At 41.3% G+C, this 25,762-nt stretch overlaps 1 protein-coding gene and 1 long non-coding RNA gene across 13 annotated transcripts in view; one reads left to right on the top strand and one right to left on the bottom strand.

Annotated features, from left to right (window-relative positions):
• USP34 (ubiquitin specific peptidase 34) overlaps nucleotides 1-18,966 on the bottom strand; it is a 115,664-nt gene extending 96,698 nt beyond the window's left edge. For 9 of the 10 annotated variants that reach the window (XM_021527497.3, XM_085576967.1, XM_085576968.1 and 6 more), the window contains exons 1-2: nucleotides 18,758-18,966; nucleotides 1,591-1,678 (exon numbers count right to left, since the gene is read on the bottom strand). In XM_021527497.3, coding sequence (XP_021383172.2) covers nucleotides 1,591-1,678; nucleotides 18,758-18,800 — 131 coding nt within the window. In that variant the 5' untranslated portion in view covers nucleotides 18,801-18,966. Of the gene's footprint in view, nucleotides 1-1,590; nucleotides 1,679-18,327; nucleotides 18,471-18,757 lie in introns of those variants that run through there. The other variant, XM_085576969.1, reaches the window with a different exon arrangement.
• A 186-nt stretch (nucleotides 18,967-19,152) lies between these two features.
• Nucleotides 19,153-23,007, top strand: LOC116183373 (uncharacterized). Of its 3 annotated transcripts, none has more exons than XR_013339661.2 (2): nucleotides 19,153-19,750; nucleotides 21,581-23,007. It is a non-coding gene; the product is annotated as an uncharacterized LOC116183373 (long non-coding RNA). The 3 variants fall into 3 exon arrangements; XR_014954419.1 differs by having other exon boundaries at nucleotides 19,304-19,750; nucleotides 20,147-23,007; XR_014954420.1 differs by having other exon boundaries at nucleotides 19,304-19,750; nucleotides 20,160-23,007.
• The last annotated feature ends 2,755 nt before the right edge of the window (nucleotides 23,008-25,762 follow it).

Consider the following 25,762-nt stretch of genomic DNA (forward strand, 5'->3'; position numbering starts at 1 on the left):
GGTGAATTCTTTCCCAAGACAGGTATGTGAAAAACCTATTGAGTCTTTCTCTGCTGGAATGTGGAAGAAGAGCTCCACCAAAACTTGAGGAGATCAATAAAAAATGAGCATGCTACTTATTTGAACATAATAATGCCCAGAAGAAAACTGAAATGGAAATGCTACATGCAGTTAGAAGAAAAAGGTGCTCATCAGGACCAGTCACCAAGTGATCTTCTGAAGGAAAGCAGAGATTTAAACCACAGGCAACAAAGTCAAAAGTAGTTCTTAAGGAAGGCCTCAAACCCAAAACTAGCAAAACTCTCAAAAGCCCATTTGGTAAAGTAGAGACAGGACATGAAATTAAAATGTCAACCAGAACTCTTTCCTGTGGCCTCTTTGTTAGATTCTCCTTTAACCAGCTTAAGAACTATTCTCCAGGCTCTTCCAGTATGAAACCACTATATATGGAAAGCAACAAGGAAACCAGAAGAAAATAAAGAGTTAAATATTTCCCAATCTTTGTTTTTTTCTTTGGGTTGGATTTGTCAAGCTGTAGAACAGAACGAAACTCTGAACAGATGATGACCTGGAAAACTGGGTTGCAATTGTTCTCTGACAAACTTGGCATCTAGGATCTGTCAAGAAATGTCAGGAGTCTGGTCTCCGTGCCTGCTGTTTATTTTGATATAAAAATTCCTTCTCTGTATCTAAAAGCACATGGCAGAAGAAAATGAACTTGGCTTGTAATTTTTGGGCAAAATGAGGAAGAGGTGGTTTCCTATTTTTTTACCTATCACAGGTATCAAAAATGTGACATTCCATTTTTTTTTCTTTTTCAGTCTTCTAAATACCTGACTAATACTTTCTGATTTATCCTCTATGCTTTTCCCCAGTATTACTTATGATTTAATGGATTCACTTTGGTCTTAAAACTACTGCTCAACACTAAATCCCAACTACCTTCACTGCAGATTCTTTCTAAAAAGTAATACCCATATATTTCCTTGTGCTAGAAAAAAGTCACTGTGAAGTAATTTATCATTATATCATAATGTGATGATAACATTACTTTAAAGAAACAAGCTCAAAGCAATAGTAATTTAAATACTAGATTGAAAGGAATAATGCAATTTGAGACAAAAACATGCAAAGCATTTTCTTTATCAGTTTATTAGCTACAGGCTGCAATCCTTCATCACCTTGACTCAGAGTATTCGAACATGCAGAAAAAATTAACATGATGGTTCCATTCAGTCACTTTTTCTTAAATTCTTCTTACCTTACCATACCTTTGCAGAAGATGGTCCCACAATTACATGGTAAAGCAGCAAGACACATTGTTTATCACCACAGCAGAGCTGTTTGTTTTTCTACACAATTATTACAGCATCCAGAATGCCAACTGCATTCAAAATATGCTTTTCCCAAAATGCACTGGGTAACGAGTTTGTTTTTATTTTCTAGGTAGTATAACAGTCTCTATTCTCCAGGTATCACTTAGCTACACATTAATAATTTGCTAATTCCAATCGCTCTACTGTATTTTAAAAAGGAAAAACTGCTGTTGAGATTCATCATCCTCAGCATTCCAACTTAATCCAAAATTACCTTTGTGTCCATGAATTGATGTAAGCAAATATCTTGAGGGCATGTTCCTTTCTGAGCTGCAAAGCATCACCACCTTCAACGTCTGATACTAAAGAAAACAAAAACAAATACATAAACAAAAATAATCACTTTTTTAGGAGGAAAAAACCCAAGGTGCAATTGTTCTGTTATTAGAAACTGCTTTTGATTAACTGCATGGAAAATAAATACTTTACTGAAGCAAAAACATGTAGATTTGGTTAATAAGGCTTAGAGGCAAGTAACTTGGAAACTCAAAGTGCACAATGTTCTTGAAAACTGCTGCAAAAGTTTGTGATTGAGAACAGACCCTTCTTGTAATTCTATTTTTATCAAATATTCCTCATAAGCTTTACTGGGAACTCCTGATTGATGTGTACTTTAAAGTATGAACTTTGAACAACTTTACTGATTAACCAGACACCTTGGGTTTGGTTTTTTGTTTTGCTGGGGGATTTTCCCGCCCCCCGATTTTTAAATGCCTGCATTTTGAGATGACCTGAGACCTCAACTTCCTTTTCCTGATTAGACAAAGACTGAGAAAAAACAAGCAAACAAAACTATCAAGATAAGAACAATGTGCTGTGTACATATAAGGTTGTTTCAGACTGAGCTGATGATCATTGCTTTCAAATATAGACACATCTATCATGACATTTAACCATAATGAATCACTAATTGGCAAAATGATAAAGGCTTACCACATTTGCTACAGAGGAAACCAGAACAGTTCTGTACTGAGTTCAAACCCCAAATGCTTCACTGAGGGATTATCAAATGTCCCACTTCCCTCTAAAAATGCTTCTACACTCAAATAAAGCCAACAACAGTAGGTCTACAGCCCTACTTAGGCAGCACCTGATCATATCCCGGGGCACTGGATACTGCCTCCTGGCCACACACTTTTCCCCAACTACCAGTACACAATTCTTGCTTCCTCCTTGTCCTCAATTTCCAAACATTTGTACAATTATCTAACTGCTACACAAACCAAGGTCAACATTCCTTTTAAGTGGATCTCCGCATTTACAACACATCTAAGTTTTAATCTCAACATTCCACGTGACATTTCAAGTATTACACACACAAATCCACTTCACAAGCAAACTGTGGGAAAGGTTCTCCAAGAGCACTGAGCTCTTCAGCATCCCTGCCTCAACCTCCTCTCCAACCTCAGTCTTGCAAGGTCCTGTGTGATCCATCCATACAGGTTCCCAAAAGCTAAAGCTAATGAAAGTCTGTGGGCATGGATCAGAAAGCAAAGTTCAGAAGAAAACCACTTCACAGAATAGAATAATCACACTGAACAAATACTTATGACTTCTTTGAAATAAGGACATCATGTATGCACATACATCCACATTACCATACATATGCATACATACAAATAAAAAACTATCCAAAAAGCAGCCTCTGAACAGGATATCATCAAACTTTAAAAACCACTTTTCCTGTCTATGTCCTAGAAGGCTCTAAAGATCCTACAAAACACTGGACAAAGCTCAAGATGGAGAAGCAGACTAAAAGATGGCTATCACTCAGTATCACCTTTTATTTTTAACACTATAAATTACCAGGACAGTTGACTCTCTGAAAGCCAAAGCACAGCACTGAAGAAACCAAGAACTCCATCACGCAATTTAGGTCAAGCTTACCACAAAAGACAGATCTTTTGCTATAGATAGTCTCTAAAACAAAACAAAACAAAAAACCAAACCAAACCAACAAAAAAACCCAAACACAACAACAAAAAAACCAAAGAAACCCTGCCCAGCATCAAAGGTTAATAAACCCTCTGTTTTCCCTATTTTGTGAGCCTTGTTTCACTAACAATTAACACTAATTAATTCCTTCAAACTTGACAGCAAGAAATTGTTGAAAATTTAGTAGCAACAAAGCTGATTTTATCTTGCAGAATCTTACACATACATTTCTAACACTTTCCTCACCCCCCCAACTGACCCTGCTTTAACAAGCAGGATGGTAAGTCCAACTCACTGAGCAGCCTTTTCATTGCAGAAGTTTGAATCACTCCTAAATTTCCCTCTTGGAGATTACAAAGAACTGAAAGTTAACCAAACTGGCTCTTTAAAAGATACAAATGCCATGTAAAGAAAACAGAATAGAGAAGTCATGGAAATACTGAAACTAATGCCAAACTAATGTCAAAAATAGGCAGGTATTTGCACAAATTGGAGAACCTGTTATTTTCCTGTTTATGCATTCTACATCTCACACACTGCCCAACTTCTACTGGTCTTATTTATTAATCACTGCTAATTAATACAGTGGTTACAGACATGATTTCCCTTTGGGTTTCTGTACCTAGAAATATAATTGAGTTTATTCCTGAAAATACAGGAAGCAGCACACTGAGGCTGCAGTTTTCTATGGAACTTAGCTAAGTCTGCGCCACTACCAAAAGGGGCAGTGACACATGTAGCAGGGCTTCTCTTCCTGGACTTCAGCTTGACTTGTCTTTTGCTCCTTAGCAGAAATTATCTTGTTCAGTTAATTTGCATCCTCACAACCAATTTCAATCTTAGGCCTTTATGTTCCTCTGAGTATCAGCTCTGTGGATACTCTTGATTTGCAACACCTCTGTTTAGGGGCACATGCAGCTCCAAGTACAGATACAATTGGTTCTGAAGCATTTAAAAGAAAGATTTTTTTTTTTACTTAAGAAAAGTAAAGATGGAAAAGCAATACACGCAAACACACTCATTGTCATTCCTAGGCATTTTCTGATTTCTGTCAGTTCTGTAAGAATTTCGTTGCTGCATGATTTCCCTTCCAAATGATGTCTGCTCCTCCTTTTAAATCAGTTCTCTTCTACCTTGAAGGAGCCAGTAGTTAAATCAGACTCATTCACTTCAGAATAAAGCCTGTCCTTTACTCTCTCCCATACTTCCAGCAGCCTGCCATGCCTCAGAAACTCCTCAATCTGCTGCCTCCCCACTTTCTCACACTTTCACTGTTTAAAATCCAACAGTACCAATCATGTCAAACTTTTCCAAAAACAACTACTGCACCAAGCCTCCTTCCTGCAAACTGATTTGGTGAACTGGTTTCACACCTAAGACAGTGATTCCCACAGAATGCACTAAGTTATCCTTGTGTCCTTTAAGAGCTGCTGAACCTTAAAGTGGCAGCCAGAGACCTCTCATGAATAAGAACTGATGATATGTGCTCCAGAGCTTTCCAGACAGGCATTCCAGGATCTCCAAGTTTGTGTCTCAGCAGTGGCACTCTGATCCTAGGCTCCAGCTCCTTCATGTCTGCAGTGGCTGCTTCTTCCTCCAGGTACTCACAGAGCAGCAATGTTAGAGATGCTCTCCTTCCCTACCTCTGAGCTCACTTTTCTTCTCCTTAAAAATTTACTCTGCCAGCTCTTTCTTCTGTTAGTCTTTTAGACCTTTCCACCCTCCAGTCCTTCCTTTTCCCTCTTAGGTTCCATGCACACAAACACCTCCCCCTGCACTAGATCCAATTTCACAACCAATGTATCCCAGTCCAAGCCCACACTACAACGGCATTTCAAACAGCATCAGCATTCCCGCAGGAACCCCTGAGAACTGCACAAACCCAACTGGCCAACCCAGCTGAAAATTACCCACATTCCTGTTGGCTTTGTAAGCCATGGAATACTCAGGCTGGCATCTTGTGAGCAGGGGAAGCTGGGAAGGGAAGTATGAGGAATGTGAAGCTGGGGGAAGTAAACACCTTTGAGGGAACCAGACTTGTAAAACTGCCCTGCCCCACCTGGAGCAACTTCACCCCAACATTGCTCATCTGTGGGCAAAGATGTGGTTGCTATTAGAGTCTCAGAAAAACAGAACATTGAAGGTTTTAAACACACAGAACTAACCAGCAGAAAGAAGGAAAACTAGGATGCAGGTAAATTCCGGCAAAATAATATTCTATCAACATAGTGCAGGAAATGGGGTCTTCCCACATACTTGCAAGGGCTCATCTCACTGAGTAGTCACAAGATGGTTTAGAGATTTTTTTATCATAATAAAACCATAGAACAAAAAGCTTAGCTCAGAATTAACCGGACTTAACATCTTCTAATGCATAAGTTTTCAGATATTGTAAAAAAAAAAAAAAAAAAGTCAGACTGACTTGAACTGTAATTGTTTATTCAAGTAGCTGATGAGAAGCCAAACCACACCATGGTCAAAGCAAAAATTTAAAACATTTCATTAAAAAAAAAAAATTACCTTGCTGTTTCCCCAGTCTCCTGTTTTACTTGGCTAGCTCTAAATGAGAACTTGGGTGATTTACCCAATCTCTCACAGAAGGGCGATTTGCTAAAAGTGTGCTACAATACTAGAAACAACACAAGCTCCTCAACTCAGAAAAACCCCTATAAATAAATTGACTAAACCAAAAACACAACAGAAGATGAGAAAAATACGAATCAACTGCAAAGAACCAGGCAATACAATTTCAAAATACAACTGTGGCCAAAGGAAGCTAAGCTCCTAAGTGCATTTTTAGCAAGAACTTGGGAGCTAGAGGAACACACTGTAATTAGACCTCAAGGAAACCATCATGCTGGACTTGCAGGGAATATCTTGTATCCAAAGGTCACTTATCATAACAAGTACAAAATCAAATGATAAGCACAAATAATCATTTTGTAAAGCATACTTTCTCTACTTTCAGCAACATAACAGAGTCAAAAGTAAATAATTCAACACTTATTTAACACCTGTAACTCTAATTTTTCCATAGTCCAAACTGTGATGAGGTCCACTTGCATATGGATTTTGCTCCCTCCTCCAAGCCTCATCTGGAATCAGCTTCTCATGGGAAAGACCAGATCACTTAGAGAATGAACATTAGTATCAGAAATTGCTCACTGATACAGAATAAACAGAGGAAATGAGCCATACACTAAACAAAACAGCATTAGGAACAATACTACTAATCTTGAAAGAAATCTCTATGTATATACGTGTGTGTGTATATATATATATATATATATATATATGTATATATATATATACACACACATATATAAATGTGTAATTTTTTGTGTGAGTACCATTGCTCACACAGAGACCCAGCACATTTTTTTAATACATTGAGATGTTTTCAGTGATTAACAGGAGATTTCTTTTGCTTGGGATCAACAGCATGTAAGATGATAGGGAATGGGAGATGCTGAACTCTGTGGCTTTCTACTTTAACCTACTATAATTACTTTTTTTATTATAAAGAATTCATGACTGCCTTAAATCGATTCTCCAGAGTTCTTCCCAACCTTTATGGAGCCATCCTTGACAAGTACTTAATAGGACAGTGTCAGCATCAAGTTCAACTGGCCAAACTTCCCTACAGCATTTCAGTGAGGATAAAGTCTTCTTTCTAAGTCTCAGTCTCTGTAACAAAAAGCATCCCAGAATACTGACTGTATACACACAGTCAAAGAGAAACACAACTGCAGAATGTACTAGAAAGCAAAAAAAGTTAATTCCTCAGTATTAGAAACATGTGTTCAAATGCCAGGAACAATCAGATATGTAACCCCAAACTCTACCACAATAAAATTCTGTAATAATGGCCTAGTTAATGTGCTTGAGTGCCTTTAATGCTACCTTGATGATCACACTCATCACAGCACCAGAGCATTACAGATACCTACAACCATCTCCACCCCGTAACACAGTTCAATTCATTTTAAGTCTACATCTTTTTTATTATAAAGTATACAAATATTAAAACACAAATATTTTGAAGTCAACATAATGGCTTAAAGACGGGAATTAGCAACTTTAAAAGTCCCATTTCCCTAGAAAAAAACAAAATGTGATAATGTCAGACAAACTTTTGAACAAAGGCAATTTCAACAAAACTGGCAAAGGCTTGCAAGTCTAAGCAATACTATGTTCTTAGGAACGGAAATACAGGAGCTATTCAAAGGACCAAGGAAAAAACAGTTTCAGCTGTTGTCCCAACATCATTGCTAGTTATTCAGCACCTGAGTAATTCCTCACACCCTGAGATCAGAAGGACCTGAGGAGTTTTAATTCAGTATTCCAGTGCACAGTACAGTTATACACAAAGAGCAGGATCGGCCTTGGTATGTTCATCAACCAGACAGCACTTCTAAGATACAACTTCACCAGAACAGGGCAAATCAGCTGACCTCAGGTAACTGCTGCCTTTATCTTCTGTTTCTCTGCAAACACCAGCAAGTTCCCTCTTTCTATCTCTACATTTTCCTTCCCATTCCACCTCTCTATCTTCTCCAGCAAACACCTGTTCTCCTTTAATCTTAAGAAGTTAATGCACTCTGGAGCCAAACAGCAGCAGCTCGCTGGGCAGCTGTATGCCATTTAAGAATTGGCACCTTGCAAGAGTGATGCCACCCTGAAGTTTTCATCATGCTAGGCCATGTTTGCTTTGGGTTAAAATGCCCCCTTTAGAATGGCTGCAGATGGCCACCTAAACAAAAACAAAAAAGTACTTCTTGAAAGCATCTTAAAATTTCCACCTTCTCAAAGAGAACTTGCCACAGACACTGCTTCAAGGAACAGTTCCACATTGTTTTAAATGCAGTCAAATACCAATTATCAGACAATACTCAGATCTACCCAGCACAATGGAGCTAATTCTACCCAGAACTATCCTAGTGAACCACAATCTAAAAAACTCTTAGATACAGCATCTCAAATGTAGAACAATCTGTGCTGCAACACGAACCAGGCCAGGTCTAGCAGCAGCACTGCACCTTGCACACAAAACCAAGCCTAAGTTACTACACCATGTAAACTCACTTTTGCCACTCAGTGAGCCACAGCTCAAAGATCACCAATACTGAATCCACAGATGCCTAACAGTGGCAATCTGGCCAGGATAAGATGGGAATGTAAAATACATAATTCAGGTTGGGTTATGCTAATGACTGAGGAAGAAGCAGTATCCCATGCAGCATTGAGTAGCAGGGATACAGAGAAGTAAGAGACTCCCATCACAGGTTCAAGGAGCAGAATGAGCTTCCATCAGTTAAACACTGTGTAATGCACATATGGACTTTTTGATCAAACACCAGTAGGATATGGGTAAGACCAGCTTGTGGGATATCTGTCTGGGAATGGAATTCACCCGGCCAAACTGCATCTTGCTCTGGCTCTGCTGGCCCAAAAAGATTGACCAAGAGTCTCCACATTGTCCTTTATACACCCCCATCTTCTAAGAGGGCTTTCTGGCCCCAGCACAGCACAGCAGGAATGCAAAAAGCTGCTCCTGGCCAGTGGGACGTCCAGGCTGCTGCATTTCCATGGAAGCCTGGCAGCACAGCAGGGCTGAGACTGGGTCCGGCAGCATTCATCAGCACTGGCTCCATGTCATTCATGTCAGACAGAAGGATCTGTGGGATCTCTGCACTGCACTTCCTAATGCTTCTCTTATCTTGGGAATCTCAGCAGCCAAGATATTGCAGTCCTCCCTCTCCAGGGAAATGCAAGTTACGTACCACTAAGGAAAAAAAAACCCACAAAGCAATTTCAAAGCATCTGTACCACTCACTGGAGTTTAAAAAAAAACCAAAAAAAAACCCCCAGAAAAAGTAGCAGTCAATTTCAGAGTCCTATTTTAACTCAGTATTGTGAATTGCTTTTGACTCCAAGACAAGATGTTACAATCCTGGGAGGGCTGTGTTTTTTTCATTGTATTGAAGTTGTCATAGTTCCTTTTTCAATTAAGAAAAACCCCAACAAAACAAAACAAGCAAAAAAACCCAGCTCAATTTAGGCAGTATTTCCGCAATCAAGTCTGCCTGACATCATCAAAACACATACTAGATGTGGAAAGTCAGGCTGCCCATCCTAATATTTTGACAACAGTCACTGTAAGTTTCTTAAGGAATCAATGCAGGATTGGACAAGCACTGCATAATTCAAGCATTTCCCAGCATATCACTAATTATCCCAAGGTAAATTTCAGAGCTAGGGCTGACAGTGTCAATGCAAAAACTACTGCTCAGAAAAAGGATTGCTCGCCTTCAGTTTACAAGAGAGTACTTGCATTCTTTCCTTTCAGTAACATAATGTATCAATACTTGAATGACTCTGGGTTTGAATAATTTCCTCTAATAGTCCAGCTCTGAACTTCTTTTAAAATACTACTTTAAGGTGAAGACACTTTACTTAGTCTATCAGACTACTTTTTAAGTAGAACTAAGATTTAATTGCATGAACAAAGTTCCAAAAACTAAAGAGGTTTTCTATCAGTTTTAATTAAAAGTAGCAAGGAACAAAAAAACTAAAATACCTACTTCGGAAGCATTCTATTTTCAAGAGAGAACTTTGCAAATTAGTTCAGCTGTACTACTTGGCACACTGTGAATCAGTTTCAGACAACAACAGCAGCTTTCCCCCACAACCAGAAAGAAAAGGCCCACAACTGAGCCACCCTGGCCCGTAAGAAGCAACAAATTACCAGTAGATTTACAATAAAAGCATGTAATGACTGTGCTCCAGGTTTCTGGGACAAAATCTGTGAGAGGCAAATATGATTAATTAATTTCTTACAGAGTATATTTAAGCCTGCTTAAACAAGGAGATGAGAGGTAAATGGACATTGGGTCATTATCCTCAATGGAGCTTTGGGCAGTTCATTGAAAGCCCAGGAAGAGCTTGCTCAGCATTTGCAATCCAAGGCTTTATTTGTTTCCATGAGCACAGGTGCAAGCTCCACTCATTCAGAAAGGACAATAAAATTCAGAGAAAGGACAGGCTAGCAATGAAGTCACTGTCTCACTTGACTTTCAGATATACACTCAAATTTTGCATTCCTTTGTGCCAGATAATCAGTAGTTAGTAATTCTCTCAAAAGTAATTCTCTCAAACACATGGTGTATTAGGTAATTTGTTGGCTAAAACAATTATATATTTTTTAAAATATGATAGGTTGAAAGAAGTAAGAGAAATAAAAGATGGCTGAAAGCAATGCACAGGGTCCATACAAGCTTATCCAAGAGAGCAGTTAAGTTTCATGATGAGCATCCCCCATGACCAGAAAATGTATTTACAGATGCCATTTTGATATAAACAAATATTTTTACAGTTCTCATATCAGCAAGCATAGCTATGGCTACACAGAGTTCAAAGATAAGTCACTCTGGAAAGACTCAAACTGGCACTGTTTTTCAGACCCACCGAGTTTCCAAGACACTGATGGACACTGATTTCAATTTCTGATCAGCTTAATCAGACTGCATCTACTCTTAAGTATCACAGATCAAGCACTGACACTTAGGACTTGAAATACTCTGGCACAAGTTTCATTTCAAATATAAAGGAAAAAAGGTAGCTCAGAGGGAAAATGTTTAACCCAAAATAAACCAGCAACAGTTTGCTGTTAACTCTGAAAAAACTCAAGAGACCAGACAATACAGAAAGGATTTACTGCACTGACCATCCTTCAACTAAGCAGGAGAACTTACTTTTATCAAACTTTTGAGCTCACACTCCCCATTGTTATCCCAAAACAGCTCCAAGAAATAAGAATAAAGTTTTCAGTTTCTCATATCAGCTGCTGCCTGCAAACCCAGAGTGGAATCCCACCACACCTCCTGTCAGAACACAGGTGCCTGACAAGGGTGGGTAAGCTGTGCTCCACAAGCCTTCCACAGACAGCCCATTTCCCAAATTCCTCAGTAGATATGGATATTCTTGCCCCTCTAAAGCTTTTCTGGAGCTGCACTCCCTAGAAAACACCTCACTGTCCATTTTCAGCAATGTTCACAGCTTCTCCAAACAGAGCACAGATGTGAAAGCACTGTCAGTTCTGTTGATGCCCACAGAGTTTAGAACAAAATTTGATGAGGAGATCTGCAAAGAATAGAGACTAAAGGCAGAAAATTATTCTGAAAAATACCAGGTTTTCAAGTTCACACCCACTTAAAAGTAATTTCACTGCTGGTGAAAACCATGTTTTTTTAAATTAAGAATTCAATAATTACGTATCACAGCATAATAAATAGGCAACTGATCACTTGCTGAAGATGAAAATAACTCTTGCTAAAGATAATCAAATCCCCCCAAAATGAGCCAAGCAGCACAACACAAATATAAAGACAATGAGTGTTGAACACAGCATAAAGCATGTTTCTATTCACAATTACACAGATTAAAAACTCTCAAGTGGAAGTCAGTGCAATGAACTGGAGGCTTCTTCAATGTGTGGAAAAAGGCAAAAAATGTTTTGCCCCTTACCTCCTTGATGGAAACCAATGATCTGCAGGGATGCTGATCTAGAAATGAGTCTCAATTGGCACAGGTTTCTCAAGTCTTATTCACAGCCCTTCTACAAATTAGCTGAAGAACGGTCAACTCCCAGAGGTGCATTTTCCACAAGGACTTTTTCCGACAAGTTTCAACTTCTTCCACCAGTTGTTTCAGCACTAAATCTCATGAGCAGTTCTAAGCTCACCATCCACCAGACATGCTAGATCTGAACAACTCCAGAAATAAAACTCTGTAAATCTACAACAAGCTGGATATTTTTACTGTGTTAAGAACATCACAGAAATCCTCACAGTTGCATGTCTGTGTTTAGCATTCAGATTGCAAATCAATTCCCATACAAGGAAAGGAACAAAGTGGAAAGAATGGCTTCTCACCTCTTCACGTTTTCAATTGCCAATTTGCTGCACAAAATGAAAGAAGAAATAACCTCAATATAAGCTTAAACTACAGAAATTAAATGGCCACAACTCTGTTTAACTGTAGGATGCTGATAACAAGCAGGAGTGAGTAATCAGCAGAACCACTTGTTCCTGAGGATGGTAAGAGTATTTTTGACATTGTCTCAGCATCTAGACAACTACAAAGGTGTAGCTTGGGCTCCAGAAATCCCTATTAGCTACCTGAAAAAAACTCAGAGAAGAAAACAGATTAAATAAAAGGAACCAAGAAGTAAACGTTGATCTTCCCTCCCAATCACTAAAATGCCAAATCACAGCCTGCTCATCACTTGGACACACAACACTATTCCAGGATTTGCTTTTCTGACTCAATGCTAGTTGAACACAGAAAGACAGAAGCAAACTGCAGTGACATGGAGAAATCCAGTAAGCAAGGAATTAAAACCACTAACATAGAAAGTCTGTATTAGCAATAACATGGAAGAAAAAGAAGCAAAAAGGAATTCTATGAATTAAAGGAATGGTTGAAACTCATAATGCCCTGAAGTGTCTCCTGGCAAACAAAACTAATCTCCCAAAGCCAAGGCATCACCTTCAAGGCAGGCCAAGGGAAATGGTGCCAGGTCTGCTCCCCAAGCTCCTGAACCCTAGAGTGACAGAGCCTGAGCATCTGCTGTGCCTGCAACACTGCACCACCTCTGCATCCAAGGACAGCTCCAAGAGCTGCTATGGCAGAAGAACCAACACCAACAATGTAGGGCCTAAAGCACATTGTCTTGGATTTGGCTCAGGAATTGCTTGGGACTTGGGTGACTTGAAAACTACCCTTAGGGAAGGAAAACAATACAGCAACAAACACACCAAAAGAATGATCAAACAGGAAGACTTCCTATATGGGAAACATGATGACTTCAAGTTCTACACTGATCAATTATCTTTTGGACATGAAGCAAGGGATGCTTTTCTTTTCCTTTCTTGCTTTCTTCATTTTCCTTGAACTTATCTCCTGACTACTCTACAATGCTAGAACCTTGTGGCTTTAAGGATATTACTCCAAGTACTTATCCAACAGAAGATTTTCCTGTATACAAAGAGAAGCATGTCAGTAAATACATCTCAGTGGTCTGTAACTCACAACAAAACTCAGCAGAACGGGATTTATGTAACTCATCTTCAGCACCACTGATCAAGTGGCCTGAGCTATGAGAAGGAACCAGTTCAGCAGCAGCCTGAACAGGAAAAGTCTCAGGACAAAATCATTCCTGATCACATCAAATAGCACGAACCAAAATAATTGTACAGAACAAAAGCTGACATATCTTTCCAAAAATAGAGGCCTGTTAACTATTAAAGTCACAGTTTTTCCTTCCATTACAAACAAACCAACTTTGTCTTAGTGTCACCTTCCCCTTCACTTTAGAAAGTTCACAATTAGTGAGGATACAAGTTTCTCCTTCCATTTTTTTCCTGTTTACTCCAGTTCATTTGGAGCAGCACTTCACAGTCCATAACTATAATTTTGCAATTCTGCTATAAAGAAAAGGTTATTTTCATTTTCCTTTAGGCCTGGTTGCTCATTGCCTTAAAAAGGGTCAAAGATTAAAGTAAACACAAAAATAATACTGAATTTCAGTGTTATAAATAAGTGACTTTCTTTTCTTCAACAGGAGACAGTAAAGATCCAAAAGGTTGGGTGGTTACCCCAATAAATCATCCATAGCATCTCTGCAGAGATTCTGAACATGGAAATATCACTTAAGGAGAAAAAAGGATGAATCTTTTAAAAAAGGCAAAAAAATGAAGCAAGAAAAAAAGCCATGCAAGAGAGAGAACTTCTACAGTTTTGCACAAAAGGAATCATCAAAGAGCCAAATGAAACCTTAGATCTGCACAAAACAGAAAAATTAATCCTGAAATTTACAGGTAACCACTGAACAAGTGAGAGCAGCTCTTGAAGATCAAGTGATGTTAATGATGCAATAGTTGTAATAATTTTATAACACATCCTCAATATCTGAATCCTCACAGTATAAAATATTGATCCTCTCCAGATCCCAAAGAGCAAACTGAATGTTTTGGAACACAATTTTTCACCTATCTCAAGGTAAATATACCCTCAATCCAACCTCCAAGACTACTCATTGTACAACCTACATGCCAGACCAACATGACACCAAGTCAAGCCAAGAATCTCCAGCATCCAAATTCAGGGCTATCCTGAAACAACACGAACAGTCAAGCAGTCCAGCACTTGTGTTTTATGGACCTGATCACTATGGGAGCAGGTCTGAAGACAGTCATAACAGAGAGAAAAACAACAGTGCGAGTCCACATTAATCTCTATACTTCAGTAAACTGGGGGAGTTTGTTTTGGTCCTTGGGGGTTTTATTTTTCTGGTTTACTAAAGTGAAAACATAAGGAGAATAATAGCCTGCAAGCTGTTGTAGTAGAATAACATCTCGAAGGCTCTAATCATCAGTGTGAAATGATTTTATAAGATTTCAGAGCTGACTAGGAAAAAAAAAATGGGCTAAAGGGGTATTAATTGAAAAAAGTGAAGCAGAATGCTGGGAAAACAAACTTTGTTCCCAGAAACCAAGAACTGGGAATAACCGAGGCCTACCAAGGTAACCTAAAACCACAGCTGCCACTACATAATAAAACCTATTTTTCCATGTTGTAATCTTTGTTTCTTACTTTTATAAAACCCAAACCAAACCAGAAGAACAAACAAAACCTAAACCAAAATAATCTATGGGGTTTTAAGTCAACATACATCAAGATCAACTCAAGTCCCAAAGGGAAGCCTCATAGCAACACAGCTGAGCTGGGCACTCTGGGACACACCACGGCCAGGACTGCAGGGATGCTGACTCAGGACTGGTCTGAGAACCAGACTGGCACTTCCAGCTAAGAAGAGGTACTCCCAGGAAAGCCTTGCACTCAACAAACACTCAGCACCGAGCACCACATCCTCAACACTTGGGTGTGAAGCTTCCACGGAGATGGCGAAGATCTACAGGAGCTCAAACCATGCCTGCGGCCCCGGGTGGGACACAGCACCCTGCAGAACTCCTCTAAGAGACCTGAGACAGCCAAACCCACCTCTGGTGTTCCATTTACTTGTTTTCTGGCTCACTTTAGGGTTAAGATTATCTGGGTATCCCTGCAGTGTCTAGCAAAACAGAACTGTCCTGATCAGGGCCTCTGGACAGCACAGAAATGTAAATACTACTCAAGAATAAATGAAACTCAATATAAACCCTTCTAGACTGACAAGACCTGGCATCCAAAGAAACCAAGGAATGCAAAGTGTATCAGGGTTCATTCTGGGATACAGAATGCTGTAGATTAACACAAAAGCACAGAATGTCCTCAATGCACTTTTGCTGTAAAAATTGTGCACATTTAAATGAGCCCCTATAATTAATGCCATGAGAATCTGTTCTTAAGCCTTTTGTAAATAAGTGGCCTTCTCTTAAAAAACTGTCCATTGTGTCTTCCCTTTTTTTTTCTTCTATTAAAAGCTACTAAAAATGTTTATATTGTGGAAGATTAATTAAAGAAAAATCAGACTCTTTATAGACTTTACTCCTATTAAACCCTGCCTGGGATAATGTAAATGATGCTAAGGAACCTACAGTGAGAAATTAAGACTGTTTTCTCTGATTGAACAGATTGTCTTATAGGGCAAAAACTCCCCTAAAGTCTGGACATTTCATAGGGGAATGTACATTTTACTGAGCTCCTGGATCTAACCATAACTTAAAATTACTACTTCCCAGGAAACAACTTCAAGATCAGGAAATTTACTGGGTTGAACATGCAGATCAAATGCTGAAAATCAAGATGCTGCAAGAGAAGAAAAATAAACATGTACCAAAAAACCCAACACTGCTGATTTGCCCACAGAATATTGCCTGCTTCTCATGCTTAAGCAGAGCAATGTATGTTAAATACATACAAGCATACTTACACATTTTTGGCCAAAAAAATAAGCTTACCAATCCACAGGTGTCCAGTTCAGCACCTCAGGCAGCCACTGACTACCTGTGACAAAATTAGGACACAGGACCCAGAGCCTTCTCAGGACATAACCCTGGGCCTACACAATCCCCAGCTCTGCAGTTACGGGTGTGGGTTAATACTGTAGCAGTTTGCAGTGGGACTAATATGCTTCTAATAAAATATGTCTGTTTGATGGTAGAGCTGTTCAGTTTCACCCTTCTGTCACCCCTCAGCTGGGAACTTCCTACGAAGGAAACAGGAGCTTCCCACATGCTCCTTCCCAAACACCAGGCTGCGAGCTGCTGTCACTCCCCTTTCCAAGTCACCTGCAATGCAACTGATACCAAATCATATTTTGTAAACATCAGAGCAAATGAAGACAAAAGCCAGTGTGTACCCATGTAAAAATGTGTGGTTTAGCAAGAAATTCCAAAAGGAAGAAGATGCTGTTTCATGGACCTTTCTGAAAACCCTGCTGGGGTAGTTCAGGTGCAGAGCTGATCCCAAACGCTCCGTGGGCAGCAAAGGAAGCTGCTGGCAGCCTGTAGCTCACACATTTTGGGCATGACCTCATTCTTTACTATCACTTTTCATTTCTGTTGCAGTGTTTTAAAAACCAAAGCTTGACGTCATTTTTGTATTATATACCTTTCATTATTACTTAAGGAACACAAAGACTCAACTGAAAGTTATAAAAGAAACCATCCCTTCCTCACAACTCAGTCTCATCCAGTGAGAAGGGAGCACCATCACATGTCTTTGTATCCAAACACACACACCAAATAGTTCTGCTGATTTACAGTGGGCTTCCTTCCCTGAAGGGAAGCCCAAAGCTAATGTCACTGAAGCAGCATTTTTTGAAATTAACTACATAGCAGCAGTACTGCAGAATTTTCCTAATGAATTTTGACTTTCAAAGACATATTTCCTTCTACTTAATAGCAAAGCTATATCTTATATAATGCAGAACCATTACATTATCCATACTCCAGTTTTATATATATATATCTACATTAAAACAGAATTGTTAAAGTGATTGAAGACATTGCTTTATCTATAGGGAAATATCTGTCTTCATCAATCCCAATTACCTTAAAACATCTGCAAAAATCAATTCATACTGGAATTTCAGGGATTCCTTGAAATATAAAATTTAATGTTACAACTTTTTTTCTATTTGATCATACCAACCCAAATCAAATTTAAGCAATGATTACTTATCAATCCATCCAAAGCAAGGGAAGTTTTTCCTTCCAACAAGTAGCTGTCCTCATAGACAACTGATAATTTAGTCTTATTTTAAACCTTTGGAATGGTTTAAATAACCATTTGCTATAATATCAACATAATCTGATTTAATCCAGCCTCCAAACTCTCCTAGAAGTTACTTTTACACCTGCATTTTTACTTCTCAAATGAATCACTGAACACCCTATTTCCCCAGCAAGAAAGAGGTCAACATTCAACTCCTGCAGGACCCTAGGGAAGAACAAACAGCACATGGAAGTGGGCCTCAGAAGAGTGAAGACAACTCTACCCAAACCCTGTCCTAGGCAGTATTCTGTGCTCCACACTGCTGCAACAGGATTTGCAGAGTGTAACCAGGAAAAATGCCATGTTTAACATCCGAGATAGTTAAACTTCCCTCTAATCACAAACTTCAGCTGGTAAGTTGTTTCAATTCCTCAGCATCCGTACAAATGGTGTTTTTTTCGTCTTTGTTCGCGAGGCAGAGCTCCTGAGAAGCTGGGAAGGTACCTTGGCTGCCACGGAGCGCAGGTTCCAAGGGATACACGAGGCCTACAGGGAATTTCGTGCCCCAGACGCCGATTCCACCGGCAGCGGGGGGAACACCTGCTGTACCACCCCTCCGACCCCGCCGGTAACACTCGTAAAGAGGAAACTTCGGGAGGGAGCCGGAGACCACCCCTGAAGCCAAACACCCGGCAGCAGCTTCCCAACCTCGCCAAACCGAGCCAGGCTCCTCCAGGCGCCGCTTCCCTCGCAGCTTCGGGAGAATCGGTGCCCGAAAAGCACCTGCACCGCGTACCGAGGCCAGGCATAGGGAGGGGGAGGCAGGATCGCTCCGAGCCGCCTTCGCTGCTGCTGCTGCCGGTTAAAAGGGACCCAGCCCAGGCCCGGCTGCCCCGGAGCGGCTCCCGGGCAGCTCCTCAGCCCGGCCAGGCCCCGCCGCGGCTGCCGGGGATGCGGATCCCGAGGGAAAGGGGAGATGGAGCGGGGACACGGCGGCGGCAGGCCCGCCCCAGGCCGCGGGGAAGGAAGAGGGAAGGAAGCGCCGAGCAGGGCATGGAGGGAGCTCCTCCATGGCAAGGGAGAGAGGGAACCCCGCGCCCGGCAGGCCCGAGGCGGGCGGGGAGAGGCGAGGAAGGAGGCGAAGCGGGGCTGTAACCCGGTGCAGAGGAGGGTCCGCGGGGTCCCGGCCCGGGGGGAGGGAAGCGGGGGAGGGCGGCCGCACTTACTCTCATTTAACACCTCCAGCAGCTCGGCGCAGCTCTCACACATTGTTCATTAACAGCAGCAGCCGCCGCCGCCGCCTCCTCCCGACCATTGATTGATCCGCTCGGTGCTGCTGATTGATGATTGATGGGGGCCGGGGCGGGGGTCACCGGGGGGGAGGGGAGGGAGGGGGCGGGAAGGAATGGGAAGGGCGGGGGGGGGGGAGGGGGGGGAAGAGGCAGGGGCCGGTCTGGGATCCGGGGCGGCTGATCAATGCAAATGAGCCTGTGGCGGCGGCGGCAGCGGCGGGGAGGAGGAGGAGAAGCCGAGTCACTCACTGGCTCCCAGGGACACCACGCGCCGCCATTTTGCTGAGGGGGAAGGAGGAGGAGGAGGCGACGGGAGCGAAGGGGGGGACAGGGTGCTCGGGCGCCGCTCGGCAGTTTCCGACCAGGCGGGAGGAGGCGAAGGTGGCCGAGTCCCTCCTCCTCCCTTTTCCCTCTCGCCCCGCCTTCCCACCGCGGTTCCGAGCGGCGGGATGGCGAGCGGGGAGGAGGAGGCAAGGGGGCGGGAGTGTAAAATGGCGGCGGCGGCGGTGGCGGTTGGGCGCGCGCCCGGGGAAGGGCGGGAAGCGCCTCTTCCTGCCCTCTCCCACCTCCCGCGGCCGGGAATCTCCGCCAGGAACGCGCGCACGCCGCCGCTCTGACAGCGGCGGGGGAGCGACTTCTGCCCGCCCCTTCCCTCGGTGCCTGGAGCCGCGCTGGCCGGGCTGCCTGGGGGACCTCCCGCCTGAAGAGAGCGCTTAGCACGCTAAGCCGAGCTCTGTGGCGAGGAAGCTCCCAGCTTCCAGGCGCGTTTCCAGGTCTTTTGGCTGGTTTCTGGGCGTTTTCCGCCGTCGGGGCGCGGGACGGAAGAGCCGCCGCCATCTCCTTCCCGCCCAGCGCGGCTGACGGGAGCGGGGGCACCTGTGGGCGCCGCCGACCCGGACCCCGAGAATGGGCGTTTGGAGGGCTACGGTAGCGTTTTCTACTAATAACTAATTCATTTTTACCTGTAGTTTTCCGCCCTGGTTTGTTGGGGGTGGTTTTTTTTTTTCGGTTGGTTGGGGTTTTTTTTTTTGCCCCCCCCTTTTTGCACCGTGATTTATTTTATACAGTCTGTAATGGCATCTGTGACTGGCTGGAAATAGCTTTTTCTAAATAAAATACAAAATCAAAATGAACGAAAAACTTTAATTAAGGATACGTTATTCATGCTGTTTAAACTACCGGTTAGTTCACTCTGACTTGGGTTCGTTTTGAACGAGGTTTCAAACCCTTGCATGACAAATTTTCAGGCAAACATGTGTTTTCCATTTTAAAAAATAGCCCAACCTTTTTTTTTTTTTTTTTTTTTTTTTGCCATCTCCCAAGCTCCGTCTCCCAGGTACATGTATCTGGAATATGGACCACACGATCCTGATCTTGGCTGGTTTTTCTCCCCAAAGCAGGCACTTCCCGAGTATGAAGCGCTGTTTTTTATTTCTGTAGTACCACCCAGTGGTGAGTCCGTGTGTTACTCTGAACGCTTCGAGTTTACCGACGTGTACACGGGATTAAAAACGCAAATCTATTAATAGCCGCAATGCAGATGCAATATAGTTTAGCAGAAAGTCAAATAGAATCACCAAATGAAGGCTGGGAGAAAAAAAAAAGTTGTTTTGAATTTTTCAGTATCTGTCTCGTATTTCTTCCACTGCCACAGAAATAAATCTGCTGGCATTGTGGCAGTGCAGTTCTGTTTTTTTTTTAATTCCATGTGCATATTTATCCCGGCTGATAACACCGTGGTGGTTGTTCATGTAGCCTCCCACTCCAGGCCACAGAATGCTCAACTCCAAATAATCCTCTAGGCATCACTTAGTAAAACTAAGATAAAAAATCCCACTGCTGTTCAAAAGTAGCAGATAATTAACTGTAAATAACAGGTAGGGAACAACTACAGTGCAAGTCAGGAATATACTAGAATGATGTTTCACCCAGAGTTTGTGTCACTGCTTGATTTTGAAACACATTCCAAGTCAGGCTTATCAACAAAGATAGCTATACCTAAATATTCCCTGCTGAAATTTCCTTTTACTATTTTAAACTAATACAGAAAATTAACTTGAGAATTTACAGGAGACACAGATTCCTTGTCTGTCTCTCACTTTAATCCACATAACATGTTAAAGCAAATGTATTTCAAATGGGAATAACAAGGGGTAGTAATGCAAGAGAGAGGTTGAAGACTGAGTAAAAACCTAAAAACTTCCCTGAATCTTTGTACTCATCTTTCTCCTTAGATTTAATGTATAGATATTTTAATTCTTGACAGTGTCTTTTCTAAATTATGTCTTTTCTATTGATAGAAATCTGACCAGCATGAGCTAGTTAGCTCTTAAACCGGTTACATCACTAAGTTTCCATAATAATAACAACTATTTAATAGCTAACTGGTTTAGTTATTAAAATGACACAGATGTACTGGACCCTGCAAAGCCTTTTCTGGTTGCTTCATCTTTTCCAGCTAGCCTGAGAATTCATAATGGAAGAATAAAAGGAGTCCAGAACATTGCAATTATGTTCTGCTCCTGCTTGAATTAATGAACACTTTTCTACAGAACCAATTTCAAAGCTTGATGTCCATCTAAAGGTAGATCAGAGGATTTTATGTTGTGTACCCACATGTAAGTGTTCACTTGATGTTGTGCTGCCTAACCTTCTGTGTCCAAGATGATTTCAGTTACTGTGGAATACCTCACTCTACAATCTGCATCACCTCATTTGAATTTGCACTTTTCTCTCTGCTTTTTCTTCCTCAAGCAGGCCCTGCAGTAACTTCTACAGCAGACTCAAAGTGAACTGCCAGAACATTTTCAGAGATGGTTTTCCTGAGGAACCAGCTGTCTGATCTGAGTGCAGCCCCACACAAACACCGGAGTCGGCAGAAGGGACCTTCTGGAGCATGGTGTCACATGCCAAGCTCAAGTACAGCAGAACATGGGTGACCTTGAATCACTCTTGCTTTTGAGCAGAACGAAATATTGAAAGTCTGATTCCTTTTACTGCACACTATTTTTTTTTTAAACTAGAGACTAAATTGAATTCTTTTAAATTAAATTAAATGTTAGCTTCCAAGCTGAAGACAAGACCTGTCAGTGGCCTGGTTACAGAGATCATCAGCCTCCTGCTCTTGCATGCTTTGTTCTTCCTCTTGACCTTGATTCTCTCTGTGTGCCATCCCAGCCAAGGTTGTATTATCCCCAGGAGGCCTCTTCCCCCTCCCCTGGCTGCACTTGTCCTCATCTGGGTATATTTGCTCTGGTAAAGTGCCAGCACAGTTCTTCTAGAGAACAACTTCTTCTAATTTAGATAAATGCAAGACTTGGGCAAAATTAATTTTTTTTATCCAAGTTTGGGACTGGATTAAGAACAAGATCGTGAATTTTCAAAATTCACGTTCCAACGTTGAGCTAGCAGTTTAACTGGAGTCCAGTTAAACATCATTTCTGGAATGCTGCTGGAAACCACTGGAAGCCATGAGCAACAGTCAGTTTTGAGTTTACCCACATTTAAGTTTCAGCATTTGACTTTTATTGCTCTTTTAGCATTCTAAACTTTTTAATAGGGTCCATATGTCTGACTAGGCTTTGGTGTCATAGCACCCCAAGAAGACAAATCCAAATTGATTTACCCCAAATAATACAGAATAATCAAAATTTGGCCACAAATATCATGTAATACAGACAAGGCATTTCTGAGTATGAGAGACTGCCACCAGAAACAGAACCACTACCAAAGTGGTCCAGGCAGCTTCTCTTGTACATTTGGACCTCTTTCAGACTTTTTAGTGGTGAAACACACATTTGCACTGTTGCTTTGGAGAACTTTGCCTGGCTAGCAATGTTCCTGTTACAATAACCAGCAGTGGGGTACAAAGTGGGCTGGAGCCTGCTCTCCAACACAGGAGGGAAAATTTTAACTCCCCTCCCCACTCCAGTTGTTAAATTGGCCCATTCTTCTGATAATCTTTGCTGAAATCACAAGATCCACAAAAGATTGCAGACTTCAAGGCTCAGGAAAAGCTGAGAATATTGAAAAGGATTTAAGATTTCAAAGGTGCTCACAACCAAAAAAACAGGCCCCCCAAAAATACTCATGTGAGACCGGGAATCGATTACCCAAGAAATCACCTAGGAAAAAGTGCTGGATGATTCTTATTTACAAGAAGTAAATAAAAAATTAAAATCTGAGTGTCTCATTTTCTTCCATACTCTTAACCTCCAAAAAACTCCTCCTTCATCAATCCCATTTTTCCCCTATACAGACTTAAAACACAAAGTTTGTAGGTCTTAAATCTGGTACTTTTAGGTAGTTGAGGTGCATTGTACATGGGATAATGATACAAAAAATTATTCCCTCAATGGGAATGGCCAAGCCTTTTCCCAAGGGAACCCTGCTGACAGGGACAGCCTTGGACAATGAAGTGAGCATGTCCTGAAGCTGAAAGCCTAAACATCAATTCAGTCTCGAGGATTAAAGTGCAGAGGAGGATTCCTGATGGGCAGGTGGACAGGATTATGCTTTTAGTGATGTTTTTTAAAGAGCTATCTCAAACATTCCAGTTTTGCTCCATAACACCTGGAGACAAACCTAGCAAGGGGGAGAAGGAGGTTTAGCCACACCTTCCAGCACCCCTGGGGGCTGGGATCAGTAATTATCATTTACCCAGTGATAAATGCACTCTGGGACACTCTGGTCCCTCACCACAGCACTAAGGCAAATTCCTCACCTGAGGCAGTCTCTGCATTTTAATGCATCATTTTCATAATCTTTTTCTTTTCTTCCCCTTTAAGCTGAAGTTTTATTGCTTTTCCAGTGCTAAGAACTACCAGCAGTAACACTTAAAGCTTCCTAGAGAGATGAGCATTTCTAAAGCTTTTTTTTTTTGCATAAATATTAGCTTTATTGGAAAATAGTTCACTAAAACCAATCAGATTAACACACATCAAATTATTCTAGTTTAAAAAAACCAAAACCAACTAAAATCCTTTGGAAGATAATCTGCTTCAGTTACAGTAGCAAACACATCATGGCTGCCTGAAACAAGTACTTGGGGTGTCTTAATCAGCTGACAATCAATCCATGTAAACACAGAAAACACCCCAAAATATTTGTATTTATCAATGTACCTGGAGTACACAGAACTGTTTTGTTTTTCCTTTTTTTTTTTTTTTTTTTTAGTTAAATCTGTATAGAAATATGCACAAAACATTGTTTTACATGTAATTACAAGTTATGGAGATGTTTATATGATGGTTCATGCTTTTTATCCATATATTTTGATTTACAGTGTGCATTAGAACTAGAACTTTCTTAGATGTACACGTCTTTTTTTTTTTTTCACATTCAGGATAACTGCACTAGAAATATGCACACACACAAGTCAAATCTTTAATGGTATCCAGAACTCCACAGAAGCTGCATTTTTATAACAGCTGCAGAGATCAGGGAAAGGCACCAATTATCTTACGAGAACAAGACAAGACCACAGTTAAATTTTTAGATCTAAAAGGGAAGTAAAACCTAAGATTAGAATGTTGTTACTAGAGAACTCTTAAGGTATCAAAATAACCAAACAACTCTTCTTTGAATTAACATAAAAAATACATTTTAGGTTTGTTGTTTGTGAGTTCAGGTCACATTTAAATCTTCAGTGAACAATCAGAATGTGAGCCTCAGCCTGACTCCAACCTTGAAGGAAGGAGCTTAATTAAATACATATGTGTATTTTTGTTCAGAACTGTCCCGAATGTAGTCAGAACCAATTCAGCATTCAGCTCTGTGACTCACGGGATGTGATCTGCCATCATGCTATTGGTCAGGTTTATTTCCATTTTAATAATCTCTTACTTCTCTGCACAGCTTTTGGTAAGCTGCTGCAACTCAGCCTGCTCACAAGCCATTTCATGTCCTTTTCCAGATGTGTCCTTCAACAGGACTTCAAACGCTGCACTTTAAAGTGCCCAATTAAGGCAATACTGAATTGAGGGTGGAGCAGAAGGCTCCACACTGATGGGAAGACATGAAAAAGCTGGAACTGGGAGCTTTAAGGAGAGTAAGTAGTGTAACTCGGGCAGTATTTTGGGAGGCTGTATGCAGTCTCAGCCATGGGAGCTTGAGGAGGTCTCCAAACAGTGCCAGCTCAGTGCCACTGCCCCTGGCCCTTCCCATGGCAGCGGCTGAGCTTTGCCAGGGCTGAGCATGTGAAAGGAACAGGAGATGCTCTCAGACACGGAGAGACCAAAAGTCCAGCCTGGAAACATCCTGGGCACAGCTCCACCCTATAGGAACACCACTAATTCATGCACTTCTACACCAAAGGAACACACAGCACAAAGCTAACAACTACAGCACCCCAAGGGGCACACAAGAGGCCCTTGCCTGCCTGGCTCCTGTGCAGCTCTCTGACAATGGCTACACTTCATCCCAGTAACAGCCTGGAGACGACACCAAGTCCATGGAGAAACTTTGGGAGAGCTTGACATTGACTGTTAGAGAACAGACACAAGACACAACAGAGATGGGGAAGCCAAGACTGTACACAACCTTAGTGTTCATACTGCTTCATATATCTGTGAAAGTCATTTAACTACAAAACTTCAGGTAGAAAAATAACTGTAGATCTTGTCTACACGTGTTATTAACATGGACTATTATTAACTGTTTAGTCAAGATACAGTGCAATACCTCTTTGAAAGAAATTGCAAAGAGTCCAGAGAGAAAAAAAGCAAGAGTACCTCATTCCTGGCATTTTATAGTAACGTGGTATGGAGTAGTTATCCACGGAGGTAAGTCAAAACAGCTACTGTACTTCCAAATGGAACCCAACTTAGTTCATGGTAACTTCAAGCACAACCAAAGTCCTTGAGATGAGGCAAGCCAGAAGCACCAGTTATCTACACCTTAAGGAACTTTTCCTATGCCTTCAAATAAAAATCTTAAATA

This window comes from Lonchura striata, chromosome 3 (genome assembly GCF_050655825.1).
Source record: "Lonchura striata isolate lonStrDom1 chromosome 3, ASM5065582v1, whole genome shotgun sequence".
NCBI classification, from domain to species: Eukaryota; Metazoa; Chordata; class Aves; order Passeriformes; family Estrildidae; genus Lonchura; species Lonchura striata.